Source organism: Tachysurus fulvidraco, chromosome 22, assembly GCF_022655615.1.
Source record: "Tachysurus fulvidraco isolate hzauxx_2018 chromosome 22, HZAU_PFXX_2.0, whole genome shotgun sequence".
NCBI classification, from domain to species: Eukaryota; Metazoa; Chordata; class Actinopteri; order Siluriformes; family Bagridae; genus Tachysurus; species Tachysurus fulvidraco.
The window spans coordinates 8,037,344-8,061,510 of record NC_062539.1 but is presented as its reverse complement, the minus strand read 5'-3'; the positions used below and the strand labels follow the sequence as shown (position 1 = coordinate 8,061,510).

Genomic DNA, 24,167 nt, shown 5'->3' with positions numbered 1-24,167 from the left:
ATAAGTGAGCATGTGCTTTCATAAAATTGGGGAAAATATCATTTATCACAAGGCCTAAATATAAAAAAGGTATTGGGTATACAGTGTGTTGTATGGACCACTAAATAAATGGACCGCTAATAAAAAAAAAAATCTTTGAAAAAAATATTAAATTAAAATTCATTATACAGTGTTTATAAAGATGCAAAATAATTTCATTAATGTAATAAATTTCCCTTTAAATGACTCATCACATTTACTGCAAATATCAGCATATCACAGTTTCAGCATTTGTAATTCAAACATTTAACAACAGAGTTAAATTGTAGAAAATGTTTATTAAATTTCACTTTTTTAGCTTATTTAACATATGTACATTTCAATGCCTAACCGTTTACAAACATGGAACCAATAGTCTGTTGTGTTTTGTGACATGAATAATGACCCAGAGACCTCAAATATTATGGAAAAAAATTTGCATCAAAATGTTAAATCATGTCACTCTTTGCACCCCATAGCATGTAGCAAAATGTAAAGAGCAGTTTATGCTTTAAAGGTATACACTGCATTACGTTTGAGTTTCATCAAGTCACAACTTCCAAAAAAGAATGATGAATTTCATCTACTTTTCCCACAATGCGCATTCTCCAAGTGCTACAATGGCAATAATGCTACATCGTTCATGAAAATGCCATGAAATAATAACAGTTATGGGCCTGTGGAATGAGGGGTAGAACAGTTCCAGTCGATGTGCTACACATATTCCTTTCAGCTTGATTTTAGCTTATAATACTTGCAAAGAAATAAAAAATATTTGGCTATATGACTGAAAGGTTCCTTTTGTTCTAGAAAAAAAGTAGACATGACATGACGTGACACTGAATCAAAGACATACAAATGCTCAAATAAAATAAGGCCACATTTAGCTTAGAAACATAGGTACATAACATATTTTCATTTACACTGTAGGCTACTGTATGAACTTTGGGCCAAGTTTTTTTTATGTTAAAACTAGCTTTGGACAAGAAGAATATCTGAATTGGTAGAGGGTATTGAGGGTATTCAACTAGTTTCAGTATGCACCTGGAAAGCTGGTCCTCTGTAAGTATCTAGGCTGTTGACTGGATTTTGCTTAACAACCACTTGAGTAAATGTTAACATAATACTGACTCTACAGAGTTCCAGGTATGGACAGAAGTTCTTACACATTTAACTACAGAAGTGTGATACATATTCCAAGCACAAGCTGAAATCCACATCGTTATCAAAGTATACAATGACAACTCTTCTCATTCACAAATTTCTGAGCAAGAACAAGGCATACTGCAGGTGTTTTAACAGAGATATTTTTAGCTCAGCTAAATTTACCCTATTTTCTGTTGGGTTTTTAAAGCACTAGAAAATTATATATTTTCTTCCTGCACTATACAGCAATATGATACTGCCAACTGGATCAAAGAGCAAAGAAATAAACTATCATGGTAAATACAAAATATTTCAGAAAATATTTAAAATATACTTTTTTATTTTTTACATTATCCGGCCTGGTTAACAATTTTAATGATAACAAAAATAAATATTCAGTGAAATGCAATTCTTCTTTTCAAATACATGGATGGCACATGTAGAGAATGATGGGGGAGCAAGCGAAATTTCATGCACGCACACATGCACACACGCAGTCTGAAATGTTTCTTGTTGTACAACAGTTAGACAAATGACATTTTTATACATCCTGGCTTGTACATATTCTACAGCCACTGAGCTTTATGTTGGACAATACTGCTCTAGCTATCAAACACATATATCCTGTCATACCGTACACTATCTTTCCACCTTAAAACCCTGCTTTTCTTTTTTACCACTATTATCAAAATGGTATATGTAATTATGCTATATTATGTTTTTTTTATTGTATCTTCTCAAATCATGGCCTAACAACTCGTTCCCTACTAAATTCCTAAAATCTGTACACGTTTATATGCTTAATCACAAATAATTGTTAGCATTTATTGCTTCCTGCTGCACTTGGTGACATAGAGACACCGCAAAAAAAATTAGAGAATTAATTGTGTTCATATCTGGACCCTGTTTTTAAAAATTTACATTGCGTGAAAAAAAAAACGTATCCCAAACCTGGGTTATTCAATGGAATTTTCAATATTACAAATATTTATAGTGATTTAGATATTGGACATATCGTGTTTGTGTCTCTTGTGTAGGTGTATCATTAATAATGTCTTTGAAAAAGGCTATTCAAGAGCTTTTATTCTCTTAGTTTTAAGCAAAATTAAAAAAAAAAAATCTAACCTTCCATTCACAAGGTGCAATGTTGGTTCATCAAATACTAAAATGTTCATTCTATCCACACTTCTATTTCGTATAAAATACATCTATGGTTTCAGTCAATACAACATGAACTGTAGCGCTCTGTATTTCGGGACATTATGTTACAAAGTGTTGAAAAGTTTTTAAATGGGGATTATGGATCAAAATCAAATGCTTCGGATGTTTTTGAACAGTCTTTGCTTGACTGCTAAAGTAAAACAGTTCTTGAGCCACTAATCTTCAACTTGCTACAGCTGCCCATCTCAGATGGAGCTCTTAGTTTTTGAATTGCTCAGGTGACACTTTAACAACAAATGCAAACAAATGTATCCTCCACAATACTTGGTTAAAACATAAAATTGAACATAAAATGTAGAAATACAGACAACATCATGTCTGGACAAATGAATTACACTGGACTACAAGTAGACCACAGGTTCTGACAATTGACACAAGATCCACAAGGTCATCAGAAGAGAAGCACTGGGTGGAGAGGAGGAGAAGGAACAGACTCTGCTACGTTTTAACCCCATCTTAATTTGAAGCAGGGTTTAACGGGGGGCAAGGAGGAAGGGCGTGTTGTGGGGCACATAATAAAAATAAGGAAATCTTGATTTCAATCAAAGTATTTAAACACAAGATTTTGTTAGGAATCAGGGTTAGGAAAAGGTATAATTTGGTTGAGTTGCTTAAAGTGATACTTCAACCAAATAATGTTAATGCAGCTAATAATGAATGAAAGCTAATTCAGCAACCAGTATTTAGTTAGCCTATCTATTTAAAATGTTTGACCCATATTAAAATGGGATTATATAGCTATTGGTTGTTAATATGTATTATAAAACCCCCTAGGTATTGTAATATACTTCCAATACATTACATTTTCTATAGGGAAAATTTGGACAATTGGGCCATAGCAGTGCACAGACTCCCATGAGTAAATTGATTAAGGTTGGATGGGGGACAGGAGCGGTTGGTTGGGTCTTGCCTCCTTCTGGCAGTGGAGCAGCAACATTAAGAAACCCAGCAGGTAGGGTGGAGTTGATACACAATGCTCTTGTCGGAGAAGGCCATTTTTGATTTGTGTATGTGTGTGCATTTATTTTTGAATGCATGTCAGAATTCATGATGATGAACTGAGGTGCATGTGAGATCGTTTATATGTTCTATGTCTGCATATGCATTATGTAATTACGTAGTGCATAAATGCATGTCAGTGTGTGTATTTGTGTGTATGTATATGTGTCTGAGTATACTTGTGCGAGTGCCATATGAAAATGAAGGCATTTAGCAGACAGCCAGGTCACAGTGTTGGAAGCTGGCTCTAAGTGGCAATGGATGTCCCTTCACCCCCTGATTTATGACTTCCGGGGTTCAACTATGACTTCTCCACCTGGCTGGCCTCGTCCGACTCTGAAACACAAGTGGAAGGCTTTAAGTACTATTTAAAGGGGAAGACGTTGCCATCCTAAAGTCACAGTGACTCTTTGGCAAAATCAGTAAGTGAACATTTTCTGTATAAGCCAAGACTGGGAAATATACATTCACTTTAAACCACACAAACACACAATATAATGATTACATAATTATACTGTTGTGTTACATTACTGAATATCAAAACAAAACAAAGCAGTTTGATAAAGCTCAAACAACTTCAAAGAAAGTGAACTTTACTGAAAAGCAACCTAAAAAGGACTTTAAATTCATTAAATGTGATTGTATTAATTCACAATTGAAGGAGTGCTACTCCATCTAGTGGTTATTATGCATTATCTTAGAAGGAGCATTTAAGTGGTTTCGAAAGTCTTTATGTCTGAAACTGAAACTTCATAGATCCATATACTATTATATCATATCATATATTATCATATATGATATTTTTTCATATAATATATGATTATAATAAATTTTTCAAAAGAGTTTCTGTAATACACTGAATGACAAATGAAGGAGAGTTATTACCAGTTATTACATTTTACATTTGTTGTATTTCTTCTCACTATAAGGAACAATTGTAAAACACATTTCACATATGTCATTTTGTGTATGTGTATGTGACAAATACAATTTAAATTTGATTTACCAGATGTCTGAAGAAAGACATGATTTCAGCATTTCATCACCTGGCATATACTGCCTTTTAAAATGACATGCTTATTGTTCACACCCAGTACTTATAAATAACTTAAAGGTATAGTCAGTGATTTTGATGAAATGTACAAATAGGTGATAAGGTGTTGTGCATACTGACATGCCATTCTGCCTACCATGGTTGTAAAGAGGCTTTTTTTTATTTGTTTGTTTTGCACAATTTGAAATAATCAAACCATTCCATCTGGCACCACAGTTTATGTTTCTCACATACTGTTGTTTGATCCGAACATTATCTAAGCTCTTAGATAGCTCTGGGCCATCTTTGGGCTTACTGAGTATCTGAAGCATCAGCATTTTGGGGTTTGATAATTGAGTCAAAATGGGCAAAAAAAAAAAAATTCTTTGCTTAAACTTTTTAGCTTATTCTTGTTCTAAGAAAAAAGCAGCTATTCAATGTGACAAACTGAATATTTTATACAACATTGTGCAATATTCTCTTCAATAAACAACACAAAATATTGTTTGAACATTCAGTATTTACACTGGTCGGTTGGCACTGTTTCTGCATTTTATGTGGCTAAGACTACTTACAGTACATGTCCTTAGCCTTGTTTTATGTACCACCATGATCCTGGAGAAACGTTGTCTCATTTCACTGTGTACTGCAACAGCTATATATGGTAGAAATGACAATAAAAGCTTCTTGACTTGACTTGACTTAACCTGACAAACTGGCTCTAACTAAAATAGAAAGAGAAGTGGGAGGCCCCAGTGCAAGAGAACATCAGAGTCTCTAGAAGAGAACAGGTCCTCAACTAACAAGTTTTTTGAATGGTACCCACAAAACACCAGCTTCGATGTCATCAGACAAGAGGAAACTCCAGGATGCTGGCCTAAGACTGCCCAAAAAAAACTGACTAAAATGGGCCAGGTCCAGCAAGACAGTGGACAGTAGTAGATTTGAAAAAGTGTTATTGTGTTATGGACAGGTGAATCTAAGTTTGGGCTGTTTGGAACACAAAAGAACATTCGTGAAATTTACTACTTGAGAGAAGATGCAGTCAGCTGGTATTCTATATGTAACTGTTGTAGGAGCAGTCTGACTGCATGACTTATAAAAAGTTCCCATCAAGCCAATCCAACTTGTGGGAGGTGATTCTGGGTAAAAGTTCCTAAGATTACTTCAACAAATTGACATCTAGAATGCCAAAGGTCTTTGACAATGTTAAAAATCATTATTAGATCCTTTAGGTCCGATAAGGTGTGAGGTTGGGCCTCCATGTATCAGAATTGTTTGTCTAGCACCTCCAAGAAATGCCTGATCAGACTGAGAACTGAGAAATTTGGAGGCCAAGTCAACATCAAGAACTGTATTTCATGTTCCAGGATGCATTATTCTGCTGAAAGAAGCCACTGTCATTAATGGTAATGTTACAATAAAGGGCTGTACTTGGTCTGCAATGACGATGTTTCAGTATGTGATACATGTAAAGAAATATCCATATGAGTGCTAAGACCAAGGCTTCCCAGCAGAACATTGCCCAGAACATCACACTGCCTGTGTCAGTTTTCCTTCCTCCCTTGGTGCATCCTGGTGCCATATTCTCCCCAGGTCAATGACACACATGTACACGCCCTTACACATTATGTAAAAAAGAAACGGGATTCATCAGAGAAGTCCACCTTCTTCCATTGCTCCATGGTCCAGTTCTGATGCTCACTTAACTATTACAAATGCTGTTGGTAGTAGACATGGTATTAGCTTTTTGGTAGTGGTATGGGCACTCTGACTGTTCTGACGCTCTGAAGTCCTGTACACAGCAAGCTGCAATGTACTGTGTGTCCTGAAATTATTCTATTATTACCAGCATTTACATTTTCAGCAATCTGTGATATAGTATCACTTTGTCTGAGGTATCAGAATGAATGGGATAGCCTTCACCCCAGGACACTGGTGTCCTTCCTTGAGCCGCTTTTTGTTGGTCCTTACCACTTCATACTGAAACCCCCCATAAGACCTGCTGTTCTGAAGAGGCTCTCAACCAGTCATCAACAATCACAATTTGGCCTTTTTTTGTCAGAATTACTCAAATCAACTTTGAGAACTGACTCTTCACTGCCTAATATATCCCAACCTGTGACAGGTGCCACTTTAATTAGATACAGTATTCATCTGATTTTGGAAATCTTGTTAATTCATTCCTGTTTTACCCATTTAATTAGCGTACCATTTCAAAACAAAGACTGATAAACAATTTTAAATAATTAAATAATAGCAAAGTACCTGCTGAAATTGGATGATCATCTTGTGTCTCACAAGGCTCGTTGCTGTCTGAGCAAGGCTCTCGGATTTCACTGTCCTCCTTCTCTGCTGCATTTGGAAGTTCCTGGGATGAAGGAAGGGACTGTCTATCATCCCTCACTAGCTCTTCAGCACTAGATACAAAGGCTACCCCATATAGTCCATCCCATGAGTCTGTGCTACGAAGGCTAAGGCGTCTCATGCGGGAAACAGTGTCCACCTCCCTCATACGGGCAAGTCTCTCTTCAGAACCATGACCAGGTGGGGCTATAAAACGATCATGCAGAGCCTCAATTCGTTGAGAAACTACTCTGCCCCGTTTTCCTGAACCTTGCAGCTCCTTGACCCTTGGACTCCCTTCAGCACCTTGTATCTGTTCATCTGCCAATTTATGTTTGTCCACCACTAAGTCTTTATTTGACACATTACTGCTTTGGTCTTCACTTTGTTCCAGCCCCTGCTTAGGATTCCAGTTTTTTACATCTAAAACCCTTCCGTTATCCCTTATGTTGTGAGTATCAGAATCTAAATCCCAAACTGAATCATCTGAACCATGTCTATCTATCCCACATCCTCTCCAGCCACCTAGACCACGCTTTTCACCACTGGATTGTTGTCTATCACTTTCTAAGCCCCACCTATCCTCACCTAAGTCCTCCCTCTCCGCATCAAGGGACCGCCTTTCTCTTGCCCAACCCCCTCCAAGAATCCTAACCCCTTCCCAGCCACTTCTCTCCCAGTCAAGCTCTAAAGATAATCTACGATTTGGATAAGCTAAAACAGACAGGGGAAGGTGATCTGGGGGAAACTCTGGCAGAAGCCCTGGGTCTACGCCTGAATGAGTCCACATTATAGCCTTGTTTGGCCTTAAAATCACACTTGGTTCCCTGTTGGGTTCACGCATTTGCCTGTCCTCTTTTGCTTGTTCCTCTGTATTTTTACACATGTCTTCCATTTGTAAATTTTCTGGCTCCACCTTAGTCTCCTCTTCTTCTGTCCTCCTGTAATCACCATCAGTTCTTATTTCTAGTATTAACTGACTTTCAGCCACTTGTGCTAGTTCAGTCTCTTCTTTCTCTACTTGGGTATCAATTTGTTCACATGTTTCAACATTGTCCCCTTCCATTACTTTGCTTGTTTCATCTTCTAAATTACTGGCACAGATGCCTTCATTCCTCTTAACATCATTTATTTCATCTACAGCCTCATCTGACCCAAGCTTGCACCCTTCCCCAGTGATAAGTGTGGCAATATGTTTCTCAGCTAGTGACAGCTGCATTTGCCAGTCAGGTGGTACTTCTGGGTTCACCTCTAGGGCTGCTTTTTCTCCTATTGGCTTGACACATAATACATTCCTGTTACCAAGGAGTTTGTTACTCTGATTTGTTACCCTTCTAAAGCCAGAGCTTCTTTCTTCACTTAATAAAGTGATAGGCTCCTGTCTCAAGTTATTTTCATTATCTAATGCTAACGAGCAGCATGGCTGCTCTGAATCAACTGCAGATCCACTAGGCATGGCCGCATGCTGTTGATTATCAATGCTCATGGCACTACCTGGTTTGGATTTTACACAAGCCCCTCGGCTGATTGCCCCAGAATCACGGGCCATCTGGAGAGTCTGACAGATGTGCTCATAGTCTGGGGGGCTGGTTAGGGTTGAGGCATCCTGCATGGGCTGCCTGTCTCCCCATGGTATCTCAGCTGACATGGATGAAGTGGAGGAGGTGTGTGCAGTCAAACTCTCATCTTTGATTAAGGTGTCCTTAGAAGTTGAGACATCCAGCTTCACTGATCTGCAGGATTTTCGCTGTGTTATCTGAGCCATTACTGTTTTGTAATCTCTGAAACCTGTTTCTGGAGGAGGAGCTGCTGGACAAATCTCCTCCCTTAGCTGTTTGCTAAAGCTGACACTTTTCCCTGTTGATGGTCGGGAAAAGGCACTCTTAACTTCCCTGTATTCTGGGTCACTTCCTGGTACTAGGCTGGACCTAAGTGTGGTTGCAGGCATTCCCAATGGCTCAGAGGACAGTCTTGCTTTTATACGGTCAGGGATTTGCATGGAGGAACGGTTGGGAAGGTTATTACTGGCAGTAGTAAGCTCCAGGATATCTTTGTAGGCCTCATTAAGATCTTCAATGCACTGGTCCACACTAGGACGCTTACCTGCTTGCTCTTGCAATTCCTTATTAATGGACTCTAGCTCCTCAATGGCATCCCAAGACCTTCTTCTCACTGGCTTCAACAAGTATTGACTAAAATCCTCTGGGTTTGGGCCAGCAATTAAGTTAGCATCTTCAGCTTGATCCAAAGGGGGTGATTTGTGTGGAGGCTGTGTTGGGGGAGGTGGCGGTGGTTGGGAGGGCGGTTGGGTTGGAGGTGGTGGTGGTGGATGTGGAGGAGGATGTAAAGGAGCTCTGTGTGAACCTGTGCTCTTGAAGGTGCCTGTTCTTGAAAAGGCACTGTTGCTGGATGGTTTCAAACTTTTCTGACCCTTCATAGGATACCCATAGGGAGTACTTGGGTCTGAAGCCCCAGGGGCTCCTGCAGCCCCTGAAGTTCCTGTTGGCCCTGGATTTCCTGTAGCCCCTGTAGTTCCTAAAGGCCCTGGATTACCTGTAGCCCCTGTGCCTCCTGTAGGCCCAGATGTACTTGGAACTCCAGACCCACTTTCAGCAGTGGCTTCTGCTTCTGGGACAGCAGGCAGTGTTTGTGCTTCCATTTTATCAGGGCCTGGATGTTGAGCACTCTTTGCAAGTTCAGGACTAGTTTGGGTTTCCTGATCACGGTACTGGTCCCCTGGCCAAGCCCCAGAATATCGTCTCAGCTCATCATGGGGGTTTGGCTTAATTATTTTAGTGCGAGAGTTTCTCCTTCGATGAGCTCTTCTAGTGATTATGCTACTGGAAGCACTGCCAAGTGTAAGTGCCTGTAGTTCCAAATCAGTGGAGGTGGTGGATGTGCTTTTGAGGCTTTGGTTTGGCAAAGAACCAAGGGTGTTGCTGTTTTCACTTGAGGAGCTTGGTGGTGGAGGTGGAGGAATACGAGGGGATTCAGGGTCTTTTTCTTCATTGTTGTTTTGATCTCTTGACTTTCCACTTGATTGTGAAAGAGGGACAGACACCAGGCAGAAAATAGTCTCACTTAATTTCTTTTTCACACTCTTTTTCTCAGGTTCATGTGCCATTTCTGTCTTTGCTGTGGAAACACTTTCTGAGGAACCCTTTTCAATAGATTTGTCTGCCTTTGTCTGTTTGTCTGTGACTTTCTCTGCTTTTAACTGTTCAACGCTTATGTCTGCTTTTGTCTGTTTCTCAGACTTAACAAGCTTGTCTGTTAGTTTATCTGATTTAATTTGCTTTTCTGACATTTTGTCTCCCTTAAACTTTTCTGTAATCTTGTCTGCTTTGACTTGCTTGTCTGGAACTCGCTCTGATTTTATGGGCTTTTCTAGAATTCTCTCAGTTTTATTTGTTTTTTCTGGAATCCTCTCTGCCAGTTTATCAAGTTTAGTTTGTTTTTCACAGTATCTATCTGTTTTACCCTGGTCTGGATTTTTATCTAGTTTTGTTTGGTCTTGCATTCTATCTGTTTTAATCTGTTTGTCTGTAAATCGGTCTGGCTTAACTTCTGCAACTTTTACTTGATCTGCACCTCGGTCTGGCTTGACTTGGTCTGTGATTTTCTCTACTTTGATCTGCTCTGCGGGTCTGTCAACTTTAACCTGTTCTGTTCTCTCTACCTTGACTTGACCTGGGTCTGTAATTCTGTCTACCTTAATCTGCTGGTCTGCACTCCGGTCAACTTTTATAACTGCTTGTGAGGGTCTTGTCTGAAATGTTGTGGAGTACTTTGAAAAGCTCTGGTCAGGTGCTACACTTTCACTGCCTTTGTTCAACCCTCTATTCCATCGGTTAGCACTCTCCTGTTCACTAGGAGCTGATTTATGAGTGTCCGTGCTCGGCCCCTGTGGAGGGAGGAAGGCACTATCATGTGTGGATTGTCCTAAAGCTGCAGTACAGGGAAGCTCTTTGTTGACATGTCGGATCTTGTCTGCATCCGTGAGTGAGTTTCCACTGGGCCCCCCTGAGATATGCCTAACACGTTGATCTTCAAATGGAACATAATGAACAGGTCGATTTGGTATGACTGGGCCTGGATGCACTGGCCGCCTGGGAACAACTGCCATACTCCTGTCTTCCTGACGTTCTGACCATGACATTCCTGCTGTTCTTGAAAACCACTCACCCATCTCAGCACTTACTGGTTCTCGTTTCCATCGGACAAGGGCTGAGTCAGCACGGTAAATCTGTCCACTCCTGGGAGGCAGAAATCTCCTGTAAGAAGGGGGTGGTATGTAACCAGGGGGCTCCATACCAGTCAATTCCTGATAAAACAGATCTGCTCTATATGCTTCTGGTCTCAAAAATTCTGCACTCTGTGAGTAACACATAGACCTGTCTCGAAGTAGTTCTGAGCTATAACAAAGTGATCTGTCCCTTAAAAGGTCAGCACTGTGAGAGTGGCTTAAAAAGCGGTCTCTTAACAGGTCTGCACTTTGTGAATGACTAACAAATCGTAGTGGTTCGGCACTTTGGGAATGGCTCACCATTCGATCTCTTAGTGGTTCTGCGCTCTGTGAAAAGCACAAGGACCGATCCCGTAATGGCTCTGCACTCTGAGAATAGCATCCAGACCTGTCTCTTAATGGTTCAAAGCTCTGTGAATAGCAAATTGACCGGTCTCTGGGTTTAGAAACTGGTTCAGAGGAAAGAGTTTCCCAACTACCCCTATTCTGCTGGTGAGTCTCATAAGATGGGGGCTTTATGGGACGACTGAAACGAGGCTTTGGCACAAGTGCAGTGGGACCTTGGCTCTGACCACTCCACCGTTCTCCTAATGGCCATTCATTATGATAACGACTGTATGGCACAGAGTTGTTTCTTTGTGTAGGGGCCTGGCTTGAGGCACCCGTTTGGGGATGTTCTCCATACTGTGGATCTTCAGGAGAGAGAACTCTGGGCAGTGACTGAGACTTCATCCTGACTGTGGCAGACACACTGCCCTCTATGGGCCGCAAACGATTCTGCTGTTCCTGAGACCAGCGTTCAGCTTCTCCATCAGATAACTGCCGACCCAGACCTACTGCAGGACGCCACTCCTCTGTTCCCAGGCTTTGGCACTTCCTTTCTCCAGTAACTCGTAGTGTCTCTGGGCCTGAGTCTATGGGCTCTCGCATCCACTGCACTTCTTCCCATCTCGTCAAAGGCCTTTCTGTCCTTAGCTCCTCAGGAGCCAGCACTGGCCCTCTCCAAGGCCCTCCAGACACACGCAACTCCCTAGGGTCAGCAAAGTCCAATAGGGCACTAAAGTCTTGCCCTCTCCTTCTCCAATAGGCGATATCTCGTTCGTCTGTGTGTTCAGAGAATGTCAAGCTTGGGGCGTCATAAAACCTGAAAACAAAAATAATGCAAATTATGGAGAACTTTTGAGCAGACAATACCTATTCTACATGCTAGCATCTATGATAAAAACATTGTGTTAAAAGAAAATGTAGTAATTACAAAAAATATCTATTCCCTGTCATCTTTCATAATCCGAATTGTTAGAGTTATTCAAGGTTACTGTATCACATGTAATAATCATTAAATTTGTGAGATCCAAGAGTGAATTATGCAGGTTCATATCCAAGGTAAGTCTAAACCTGAACCACTAAACACAAAATGAAAAATTTACTGCTTTTATTTATTTTATTTTTTTATTTAACCCTGAGTGAAATATTTATTCTAAAATCATTTCTGATGCATGGATCCATATTTCATGGGAATTTCTCTACGTATTTGACAGTAAATAACCTCAGGAATATCAGTTTTACTGACTCACCCACTATCAGTAGCAAGCGAATCTCCTAGAGGCTGCAGATCACCAAGAAAACCAACAGGAACTTCCAGCCTCCTCTGGATTCTGTCAGGTCCTTCGCTGATATTGTTGTTGTTTTCAGGATATGCTTTTACAGACTGCGTTGGTCTGTAGGCCCCTGTCCCTGTTTCTGTCCGGTTGTCTGCTCCACCTTCTGCTGTCCCAAACCCGTTTAAGGCCCCGCCACCACCAGAGGGACGGTTCTCCACATTGTCACGCCGACAGTCGGTGTTCCGATTCTCATAAGGTGCAGAGGATGAGGCAGGGCCACTCCTGGGCAGTTTGTATCCATGTGAGATCAGCAAGTCTTCCACACTGTACATGATGTCTGCTTGTGTCTGTGTGTATGGAGGTGAACCTGATACCAGGTGTGTGCCTGTATGTATGTGTGTGTGTGTGTGTGTGTGTGTGTGTGTGTGTGTGTGTGTGTGTGTGTGTGTGTGTGTGTGTGTGTGTGTTTGGCCTAGGAGGAGTGCTGGAGAAAGCAGGAACACAGCTGCTCAGCAGAGGCCATCACTAAAAAGAAGGGGGGAGAAAGAACCATTTTACTATTTAATATTGTGGTAATCAAAGTATTTTAAACTAGGATGTGGCCAAGAAATGCACCAAATAGTGTTTATTAAAAAGCTAATCATAAGAGGAAAGCACTAAAAAAGATAAAACAAAAAAGTCCTTAAAAAGATGTTACAGTATATGCGCAATGCATAATATCATGCAAGTACAGGTATAAGGTGTAATCAATCACATTAAAGATCAAAATGGAGAAAAATCTGAACTAAATGACAGTGGCATGGTTGCTGGTATTAGTCTGTCTGGTTTGAATATTTCGAGAACTGAGTTCTTCTGATTTTCGTGCACGACTGTCAAACTTAAAATATCCAGTTTAAAGCAGGTCTGTTGACAGAAAAGCCTTTTTTGTTGAGATATCATAGCAGAAAGGACAGGTGAGCAGAAAGGATCAGTGGTGAGCAGAAAAGCATCTCAGAATGAAGGACATGACACTTTGAGTCAGATTAGCTAAAATGGCAGAATACCACATCAAGTAGACTCCTGTGTGTGAAAATCCCACAAGATCTGCACTTTCTGAAATTTCTCAAATCTGCCTGCCTGCAACCAACAACCATGCCATGATCAAAGACATTCAGATCACAATTCTCTATTTTCAGGTGTTTGATGTAAACAATAAATAAAAATCTTCACCTGCATGATACCATGGCATACTGTACTACCACAAAAATGGCTGATTAAATAATTCCATAAAATAAGTTCCAATTAAATTGTCCTGTGTGTGGGGTGTCTAAAATGACTGTATTGTGTATTAAATGTACTTTGAGCTTTTTTTTTAAAGAATAGAAAGATATACATAAGTAGAAGCTATTTCATAATAAGCTATTTTAACAATATGTTTATTTTCTTGAGGAAAAAAAACTACAGTAATTTTCCAATGTACTGTATGCTTATTTCACTACCATTTTCACCTGGATTCCACCATCAAACTCAACCTCTTGAAGACAGAGCATCTTGCTATACCAGGAAGTCCTGCAATCCATCACAACATCACCTTCAGGATTGGATCCTCATCAATATAATTTACAAGGTCTGCTAGGAACCTTCGAGTATTGACAACTTGCAGGCTTTCACAGACCACAATGCTGCAAGCTCCTTCTTGTATACACTCACTTGGTATAACAGCAAAATCAGGCCTTGTCTGTCAAAGTATGCTGTTCCATGCCTAATCAAATATGTTTTATTTGTGAGTGTTAAAATTTAGAGAAACTAGATTGATTACTGATTGACTGCCTATATATATTCTTGTATATCTTATGGACATTTTTAAAAAGTCTTATTGATGAAATATGTTTCTAATCTTATGTACACGCTAGAAAGCGTTCAGTTTTTGACAGTGACATTTGAATTGAGATTTTCTCATAATAGAAGGTAGACTGGACCAATCCTATGCATACATATAGTCCAACATTAAATCAGCCCACCAATCACAACCTTAGTACTGGTCTAATTTACTAATTCACAGAGAAAATATTACGAAAATCATACAAACGTGATTTCATCTATTCTTGCCATGTACGATCTCATTAAATGGTTTTAGTGACATTATAAAGAAAAATAAAGCTTGGAAGGAAGTAGAAGGGGTCTGGTGAATGTACATATGCTTAATATTATATACTGTTACAAACTATTATATAATAATATAGTTTGTATAGTAGGTTTGTTAAATGAACTAAACAAAATGCTGGAGAGTGCCTGCCCTCAGTGATAACAGTAGTGGTTTCTGACAAGGTTAATGACAAGACACAGACTACAAGCAACACAAGCCATGTGTTGTGTGCTAGTATAAATACAGGTTAAGAAAATTATAAATAGTGAAATTAATTTTCATGTATAAATATATTTCTAAATCAAAAATGTTTATTCAATAAAGACATTACTTGAGTAGTCTAACTTCAAAATAAACTGTTTCTTCAAAACAACAGTTTTCATACAGGACTTTGAAAAGTGCTCTCATAAAGATAGTAGAGTAGAAGTCACAAGTATGCAAAGCTTCTTCAGGAATAGTGCTATAAATTTAAAATCTTCATATTATCCTGCTTACTGTTGTGGTGAATCTAAAACCAATTCCACAAATACACTGAGTGAAGAAGTAGCCCACTCTGGATGATATGCCAAACCATCAAAGGACACCATGCACACACATTCATACACATTCACACCTAGGGACAATTTAATTTTGTCAATCCATTTAACGACAAAAGAAAACTGAACAACCTGGAGGAAACTTGTGCAGACACAGTGACAACATGCACAGAAACTCCACACAGACAGTAACCTGAGCTTAGCACTGAACCATGGACCCTGGAGCCTTGAGGTGCCAACACTTTCCACTAAACCCAGTTTAAAATATAAAACAAAATAAGTCCACATTTATTTTTCCATATGGTTATTGCATTCATTATCATTCTAGAATAGATTAATAAATGTTCTCAATATTTCATATATTTTTCAAAATACTCTGTTCCAGAAAAATACTAAAAGAAATACTAACACTATTTCATTATTCTGATTTTGTGAAGTTTAAAGATGCATCTGGGTTTTTTTTTGTTTTGTTTTTTTTTACCTGGGTTGGTCTTAAAGGCAGGGTCTCCGGTTTTTAAGAAATGCTTCAGAGAACTGAGTTGGGCCGAATAATAAACAAAAATCAAAACAAAAATCAAAACAGATGTGTAGCCAATGAGCAGAAAGGGGCGGGGCTTGTCGATATGCAGCAGAGAGAGTGTTCAGTGCGCATGTGTGGCATTAGCAGAAAGCGGTTTTAACAATGACATGGAGGATAAAAACAAAGAAAGAAAGCGAAGAAAGGCTTAGGATAAGGCAAGAAGTAGGACGTGTTAAAATAGGATCAGCTTTCCAGCGCTGGAGAGAACTGAAGGAGCGGGAAGTTGGCCGCATATTCAAAGATTGGAGTTTCCCGAGTCAATAACTCCTAAGCTAAACGCTGTTACTACACAAATAACACCTCTTTTCTATCGTAGTAATGTAGAGAGGCAGCTACAACCACGTTTTGTGTAGTAACAGCGTTTAGCTCAGGAGTTACTGACTCGGGAAACTCCAATCTGTGAATATGCGGGAAACTTTACTTAAGACGCCGAGGCGCTTTTTTCCTTCTCGATAGGTGAATAATGTTGGTTTTGCTTTGTTTCACAGAACTAATATATACCGTCCTTTGCATGATTATGCTTGTGTGTCATTTTTGCTTGTTTGTTTATCTGCAATCGTATTGTTCTTCATTTCAGCTATGATAAAGACACATTTCTTCCCATTATTTGCCTGGGTTACGCATGTATGTGTGGGCGGAGCTATCAATACAGGGGTGGGACCCATTTGGGCTAGGGGTGTGTTTGTTTTGGTGATTTCAAATTTTGGCATTGGCTTTCAAAAATCGGAGACCCTGCCTTTAACATACGGTGCATACTTTGAATGTTTGTTGTCAACTGGAATTTAAAGCGAGATGTCCTATGTCTTTTAGCAATATTTGCTCAACTGAACCTGGTATTTCAAACATCATGGACAAATAGTGACTGACTGCTCAGCAGCACATATTATTAATTGTATTTCGCTACCTCTGTATTTATACTATGTACATGCTGCTAAAGTATGACCAGTGTTAAATTTAGCTGCTTTTGTAAAAACTTTAGCAAATAGTATAGTCAGTTTGTGATATAGACTGTGAATAGTATCTTATTCAAGTTAAAATCTACTTACCTTAATTCCTGCTTTTATTAAAAAAAAAAACCTGAATATCAAATTCCTGCTTTACAGTTGTCATCTTGTTGCTTTGGGCACTATACTGGAGTTCAGCTAGTTCTCTTGCACTATTCTTGAAATGTCAAAAGCTTTTCCATCAAAGTTGTCATATCTGTATATTTGGATTGAATGTAATTATAGCAGCAATATTACAGAACTGATCAAGATCTTATACAAATTGCAACCAGTATACTGTATGCAACAAATCTCAACAATTCTCAGTTCTCTTTTTTCTTTTGACAGCAAACCTTGTAACGTATGGTATAAAATGTGAATTTTGAAATATAACACACAAGCTGGTCCTAAGGATGATAAAAAGCATTCCTCTTATAGAAAATTGTTCTCTTTTGTTTCTGTATGCCAATTATAAAAAAAAATCAAGGTGAAAAAAAAGATCGATGTATTAGCAATATTGCACACGCAGCCAACAAAATGAAGCAGTCAGCAGAAAGTGATTAAACACAAACAAAACCGGACAGTTAGTTCTATCTGATTCCACGGTGTCCATCAATAGCAAAGCCCTTCCCCAATGTTGTTTGTCCAGGTGTTAACCTTTGACCCCAGCAGTGACCTTAATATGACCTTGAAGACAGTGTTAATTGCAATGACCTTGCTTCACACCCTACAGATACTCTCCTTGTACATGAATGTTTATAAGTGTCCATTTTGAACTACATATTGCCTTTTTTTCCCTAAGCTATTCTCCAAGATGATTTGATGACTGGTGTGCAGCGAGGCTGAAATTGCAGTGTAGAGTGAAATACTGGAAGCTATGCTGAAAGCTTCAGCTAGGACTTGCACTATCTGAGCAAAATCCAGCATAATGTCTGCACATTGCAGTCTTTAAGCAAATACACCAAAGCCTACACATATGACCTCTGTATGACCTTTGCATATCCCCATGCTGTCTTTGTGCACATCTGAGAAAAATGTGCAGTTTAAATCCATAACACCAAATGTTTGAAAATGATTGTTATAGAAATTTCATTGTACACTGCTAATAAAAACTAACTAACAGCAGCTACAATCAGACTAGTGGTAAAACTCAGCTAAATCTAGTTTCATATAAAAGTACACAAGCAAACATTACCTAAAAAAGTTTGCCTAATCTTAAATGTTATACCAGCATATAGTCCATATAAAGTAAATAGGTAATTAATAGTGGTACCTAATAGTGATCTATATAATTTTTATCTTGCAGTATACTGTATCTTGCAACTATCTTATCTACAACTAGGCCAAAGTCTCAGAAATGCAGGCAAGCAAAATAAATAAAAAACAAATATATGCACCCTTTCCTTACAGACGCAGATTAAACTGTTATGAGTGTGATAGGAAAATTGTATGCATGTAAATAAAACAAACAAACAAACAAAAAAAACAAGATAATTAAATGTCTCAACTGACATGACACTGCTCAAATCCAACTGCTTGTACAGCAATGCTTGAACATTTCCACTGAGCACTAGATGAGGCTCTACGGCATGCGGCTGGACCCCCAACCTCTCTGTGGTGTTACCTTTTTAATGCTAACAGTCAGAGGGGAGAGACAGCCATAGTCCAAGTGTGATATGACCATGACAGCTGCTGTCAATGATATCACATCGGTGTTGCTAGGTAGAAAAAAGGGGTGCTGCTGCCTCATTTTGATGGGAGTATGAGAGTGCAACAGCATCGCCACTGAAATAAAATCTTGCGATTTCTCCTGAGTGAATGCAGCCCAGGGGGCTACTGAAGAAACATCTACTTCTCCGAATGACTTGGTTGCACAGGCTGTCAAATGCATATAATTATATTATTACATAACCAGCCAGTCATCTGTCCCTAAGTGGAACATTCAGTACATATTTGTATACTTGTTTTTCTCTGTAAAAACTTTTAATCAAGGCTATGTAATATCCAATTAACTGCATGTCAGGGTAACTTTAAAGGTGTGGCAATAGGACAAAATGTGTCATATGAATATGGAAAACTTTAACCACATGCAAAACCGTACCAAAATAACCAGCTTTGGTAGTTTTACAGAACAGATAGGTTTAACATGTAAAACTGTATAGCCTGTGCCCACTTGGCAACATGGCAACAGCTGCCCAGGCAGTCATTTTGAAACAAGCAGACACACACACACACACACACACACACACACACACACACACACACACACACACACACACACACACATATGAACGCCGGCTGAATACACAACCTCCTCTCAGCAGTTCTGGACAGGTACCTTGAAAAAAAACTCGTGCAGGTGAGAAAACGGCGTCACTCCGGACCGACAAACAGCCGCGCGCAAAAAAAACGGGCTGCCGCGTGTCGCCATGGCAGCATCAGCGTGCAAGTTTGCAGCGCGAGAAACACCCAAAACCGATACGCCGCTCCCGCCTATGGAGTGTGGAGCTCTGTTATTAAAGAGCATGAAGCACGTGCTTCGCTGTTATTGCCTCCCACAAGGTATCGCCTTAAAATCCGCAAAATCCCACCTCCCGCTCCATCCTGCCCAAAAGCCGATCAGCAGCGCCACAAAAACACGCGGCGCCTTTTCCGGCAAAAGCGCGCTGCAAAGATGCGCATGTGACCTACAGTAGCACGAAGAAGCGCGCTGAGCTGCCAGCCGTACCGCAGTATGCTGTGGTGTACATAAAATAGGCCGCTCCTGACGAGCTAGAAAGGAGGGAAAAAAGTCGCACGTACCAAATAGCGCTATACGCCACGCTGCAGGTGCAAGCAAATCCGCATGCTCGCGCAAAATCCGGCAAACGGTCGCTCGATCTGTCCGCCGGTCAGTCCAGATTCCCCGCTGCATTCTCGCATATTGCTCCTCTTCCAGGGGAACATAAACACGCGCTCGGCCTAAGTGCGCGTCTCGGACGCACGCCGCACGGAACCGAACCGAATCTTTCCTCCCTCTTTTCCTCACCGGTGGCAGCGAGTTAAAGGAGCCGTTCAGACATTTTTTTTTTTTTTTGCAGATGCGCCTCTCGCTGCTGCCGGAGGTACGTGAGCGCGGCGTGCGTGCGTGCGTGCGTGCGTGTGCCTGTGCGTGTGCGTGTGTGTTTATCGAAAAGAGCTGAAAATGCACTACCGCTCCCTATGCAAAAAAGAAGACGCGCGCACAGCAGCAGGCCGGCTGCGGAATCGGTGTAGTTCGTTTGCGCTTTCTGCAACAGCGGCCTGGTAGCATTATGTTATATTTATTTATCCATTTATTTATTTATTTATTTATTTATTTAGGAATTTGTTAAAACGCCTACCTGGTTGTTCCGTCGCCCATCTTCAGAGGCGGAATTCTGTCCGCATTTCTAACAAACCGGCCGGGGAGCGGCGCGCCCGACAAGCGGGGCTCTCCGTACTGCGCTCCACACAGTAAAAAAACACACACGCGCGCGCGCGCACGCACAGGGAGAGAGAGAAAGATAGAGAGAAACGAGGAAATTACAAAATGGTTTCTTCCGAAGTGCGCGGAAAAAAAAAAAGTTGATATACTCACTTTGGCATCAGCTATCACTCAGGCTCTCTCATTTCTCTCGTGCACATCATGCCAAGTCTAAAGTTTGTCCTTTAGTGACAATTAGTGCAGTTGAAGTAAGCATGGCTAACATGGGACTGAGCTAATCAGAATCGCTGACACCACTGAATCTACTGTGGGTGATTCTCTGCTAATGATTCCTGCTAGGGTGTAACTGGAAAAAAAACAGAGGAAAGTCAGTGCACTATGTTACATAATTTATACTATATAGGTGTTGCCTCCGCAGTTAAAATCACCGCAAAGTGATGCATCTAAATGTACATCCATTTTTATCTAGAATTTCAAAGGTAATATGTGTAGAATGCAGGTTTACATTAGTGAACTGTACAGAATGCTTGTGATCCGACTAAACAATGCTGCATTATGTGTATCACAGTGCTGAAACAAACTATATCACAGTGCTCTATTCCAGCCATATGAATAAGATAGACACCAGCATCAGGAACTTTAGACAGTAACAGCTAAATAATTCTGCATAGGAAAAAGTTGCATCTGCAGGATAATAAATGTTTCTTGGTGAATGAATGAAAGAGCATGTGACGTTAACGTATTGCTGACATATTACAGCCTTAATAACCAGTGGGATTCATCAGGAGAACCATAATGCTACAGTAAAATGATTAAGATACAATGATCTTAAACCTGCTTTGACATGTGATTTGAGGTCAGATTTGGGTGGCCAGGTTTATTTCAAGGATGGCCACACCCCTTGATTTAGAGTGTTTGGGGTGTGCAATCTTTATTTGAAGAAAGATTGTGATTAGTTCTCAGGAAACATGCATGCAATGACATATCCAAATCACAAAATAACATCCCATACATATGTATGTAAAGGGTACATGCAAAACAAAACATGCACACAAACACACAGAGAATTTATGGTACTCCCAGCTGGACCACAATTGAACAAGACTGATCTACTGTGCCATTCTTTAGAGATGCACCAGTGTGTGTGTGTGTGTGTGTGTGTGTGTGTGTGTGTGTGTGTGTGTGTGTGTGTGTGTGTGTGTGTGTGTGTGTGTGTGTGTGAGAGAGAGAGAGAGAGAGAGAGAGAGAGAGAGAGAGAGAGAGAGAGAGAGAGAGAGAGCCTTAAAACAATAAGGGCTCTTCTTTTACACCTAACATCATAAAATACATACAGAAATACCAGTCTGTTCAGTGGTGCAATGCATGAATCCATGCGACACTGTAGTATTTCTGTCCACTGAGTGCACTTGACTTGATCACTCTTATTGAGCAAACACAGAGAATGTCAAAGCTTGGAAAAGACAAGCTGTGTTTTTCTGAGCTAACAGACCACTATGCACCTTCATTTTTCTTCAACGGTCCACAATCCTTGCTTCTACATAGTGCTGTCTTCCTGTACATTTCACCAGGATTTGAAATGCAAGAGATCTTGTTCCTTTAAGTTGAGAGATACTCTGCTGATGAGTGGACCTGCAGAGCCCTATGACCTGTATCTGTTACTAGGTAAAACAGGCAAGCAGTGACTAAGCCAGAAAACACTGCCCTCTAGTGGCTGATAACAGTATTATTATATTAGTGCTGTATCAGTGATATAGAAGTATAGCATCCAGGAGGCATACAGTTTATCCATTTTGCACACAAAATGAAAAAAGAGGTAATCTATGTAGGCACTTGAAAAAAGAAAAAAAATCTTCATATTGCTGCCATGGAAAAAGCAACACCACAGTTTAAATATTTAAAGACTATAAATATTGCATTCATTTATATCCTATATACCCATCATCATATACTGTATATTTATGATGTACACGATACACTTTTTTGTCACAGCATAATTGTTTGCTGTCATTCTTTGCTTTTTCGTGTGTTTTTCCTGTGTCCTTTTTATTGTGTTGAAGAATAATTTAAAAATGTTCAATGACAGAAGAGATAATGGATAGGATAATATAATGAAATAAGATACAACTAACATCTACTAAGTAGAACCTTTTTGGGAGGTACCTTAAGCGTACTGCTAGTGCGACAGGCTCCAGATACTCAGGATAAAAACATTAATGAATATAAATGGATATATAAATATATAAATATTTTTCAAAAGAATTAGAGCCTTATACTTTTAATTGAAGCCCTTTTAATTAAATAATTGACTTATTTGAAGAAAAGATGGCAAAGGGAAACCGGACAAAGGATGATGTAGTATGGTCCTTTAAAAGAGAACCTTTTAACATACTATAAACCAAGTAAGGGATTGTATGAATAAATTGATAACTAAGTATCATGTTGTTCTTCATTATTACTTATTATTATTATTATTATTATTATTATTATTATTATTATTATAAAATCTGCACCAACATTTCATGATGGTAATTCTAATTATTTTGATTATTACTATTGTTTTCATGGTAAGAAAAGCAGGTGGGTTATTGTTATTATCAGTGCGCAGCATGAGAGCCACTATGTACACAGAGATACTTAGAATTGGCCATTAATTGGTTGTTAAACATTTATACCTTCTTGCATTCCGGGACTAGGTAACATGCTGATTGTTCTGCTACACCCAGATGGAGTTGCATGATTGACAATTTTCAATGGCCAACTTCTTTGGAACCAGCACATCTTGGATAAGCACTCAGAGAATATTGCTATATCTGCAGTATAATGCTTATGTGATGTGTGAAACTTGCAGTCAATGAACGATTACTGATTACCTTGATCTTATGTGTAAAGGTAAGCTCATTTTCTAAGACTAGGTGTCTGGTTTTATGGGATTTTAAATATTGGTTATATTTCCATTACAGAGATACAGTTGTTCCTTGCCATTAAAGAGATGACTGTACAGTAAGTGCAGACACCGTGTGTACAGAAAATCAAGCAATGAGAGATTCATTTATATATACCATCACTGGAGCTTTTTTTCCAGCTGCCACTAGTACATGGTGTACTTTGTTAGCTAAATCTGTATAATCCCGAACTCCTGGACATTATACTCACCACCCTTCAGACCAGAGCTGCTAGACCTAACCCAGCTGGTCACTGTAGCACAGCAGACCACACACTCTAAAATTCTGACATGCAAGGAGTCAGATGTTCTATGCACTATGCAGATATTTTGCAAGCAAGTGGAAAATATCTTCAATGTACTAAAATACTGGCCATCATAAACAATGTTGTTTTTGCAGACTCAGCGAGTTGCATCTCTTTTTGGGTCTAGTCTAAAGATGTATTTCAAGAGTTATCAATTAGAACTGGCATGAGGCCAAATTCTCTCAGGAAAAATTGCTGTATGGGCCGGATGTCATCCTACAGCCCCCCTTAAACCCACCAGCTAAAAACCTCTCACACAAAACTCTCTCATATATATTCCTAAACTCTCATCCACATCAGAGAGTACTGACATTCAGTGGAAAATTATATTATGTTAATTTCAGTTGTCATTTTAAAATACATGAACACATGAAGTACATGTGTAGCTCGAAACAGAAGATTATACAGTATCATGCAGTGTATTCACATAATGTACACAAACAGCACAATATGCTATGTTTCAGCCTATTGACCAACAGTAGCTTTGTGACCGTAGGAATGAATAAAAATACTCAACCATCCAAGATGAATATCACTTCTTAATAGTCGCTTCTCATAGAAAATGGGCTCTCATCTCTTTCATTTTAGAGTAGTAGGCTTTCTGGACATGAAAAAAATGATCTTCTAGTTCACTTGCATGTA

General features: G+C 39.6%; 1 protein-coding gene across 2 annotated transcripts; it reads right to left on the bottom strand.

The window, feature by feature from the left end:
- Positions 1–297: 297 nt before the first annotated feature.
- LOC113636970 lies at positions 298–20,310 on the bottom strand. 2 transcript variants are annotated; one of them, XM_047806657.1, is made up of 4 exons: positions 20,197–20,310; positions 12,584–13,135; positions 6,686–12,153; positions 298–3,720 (listed from the first exon to the last, which is right to left on the bottom strand). In XM_047806657.1, the coding sequence occupies exons 2-4, from the start codon at positions 12,940–12,942 to the stop codon at positions 3,686–3,688; spliced, it is 5,862 nt and encodes a 1,953-aa protein (XP_047662613.1). In that variant the 5' UTR covers positions 12,943–13,135; positions 20,197–20,310; the 3' UTR covers positions 298–3,685. The 2 variants fall into 2 exon arrangements, with proteins under 2 accessions (XP_047662613.1, XP_047662612.1); XM_047806656.1 differs by lacking the exon at positions 20,197–20,310 and adding an exon at positions 19,637–20,112.
- Positions 20,311–24,167: the final 3,857 nt, after the last annotated feature.

Coding starts and splice junctions, on each gene's coding strand:
- LOC113636970 (XM_047806657.1), bottom strand. CDS start 12,942: ATGTACAGTGTGGAAGACTTGCTGATCTCACATGGATACAAACTGCCC. Junction 12,154..12,583: donor TCGCTTGCTACTGATAGTGG/GTGAGTCAGTAA, acceptor TTTTGTTTTCAG/GTTTTATGACGCCCCAAGCT. Junction 3,721..6,685: donor TGATCATCCAATTTCAGCAG/GTACTTTGCTAT, acceptor CTTGTGTTTCAG/AGTCGGACGAGGCCAGCCAG.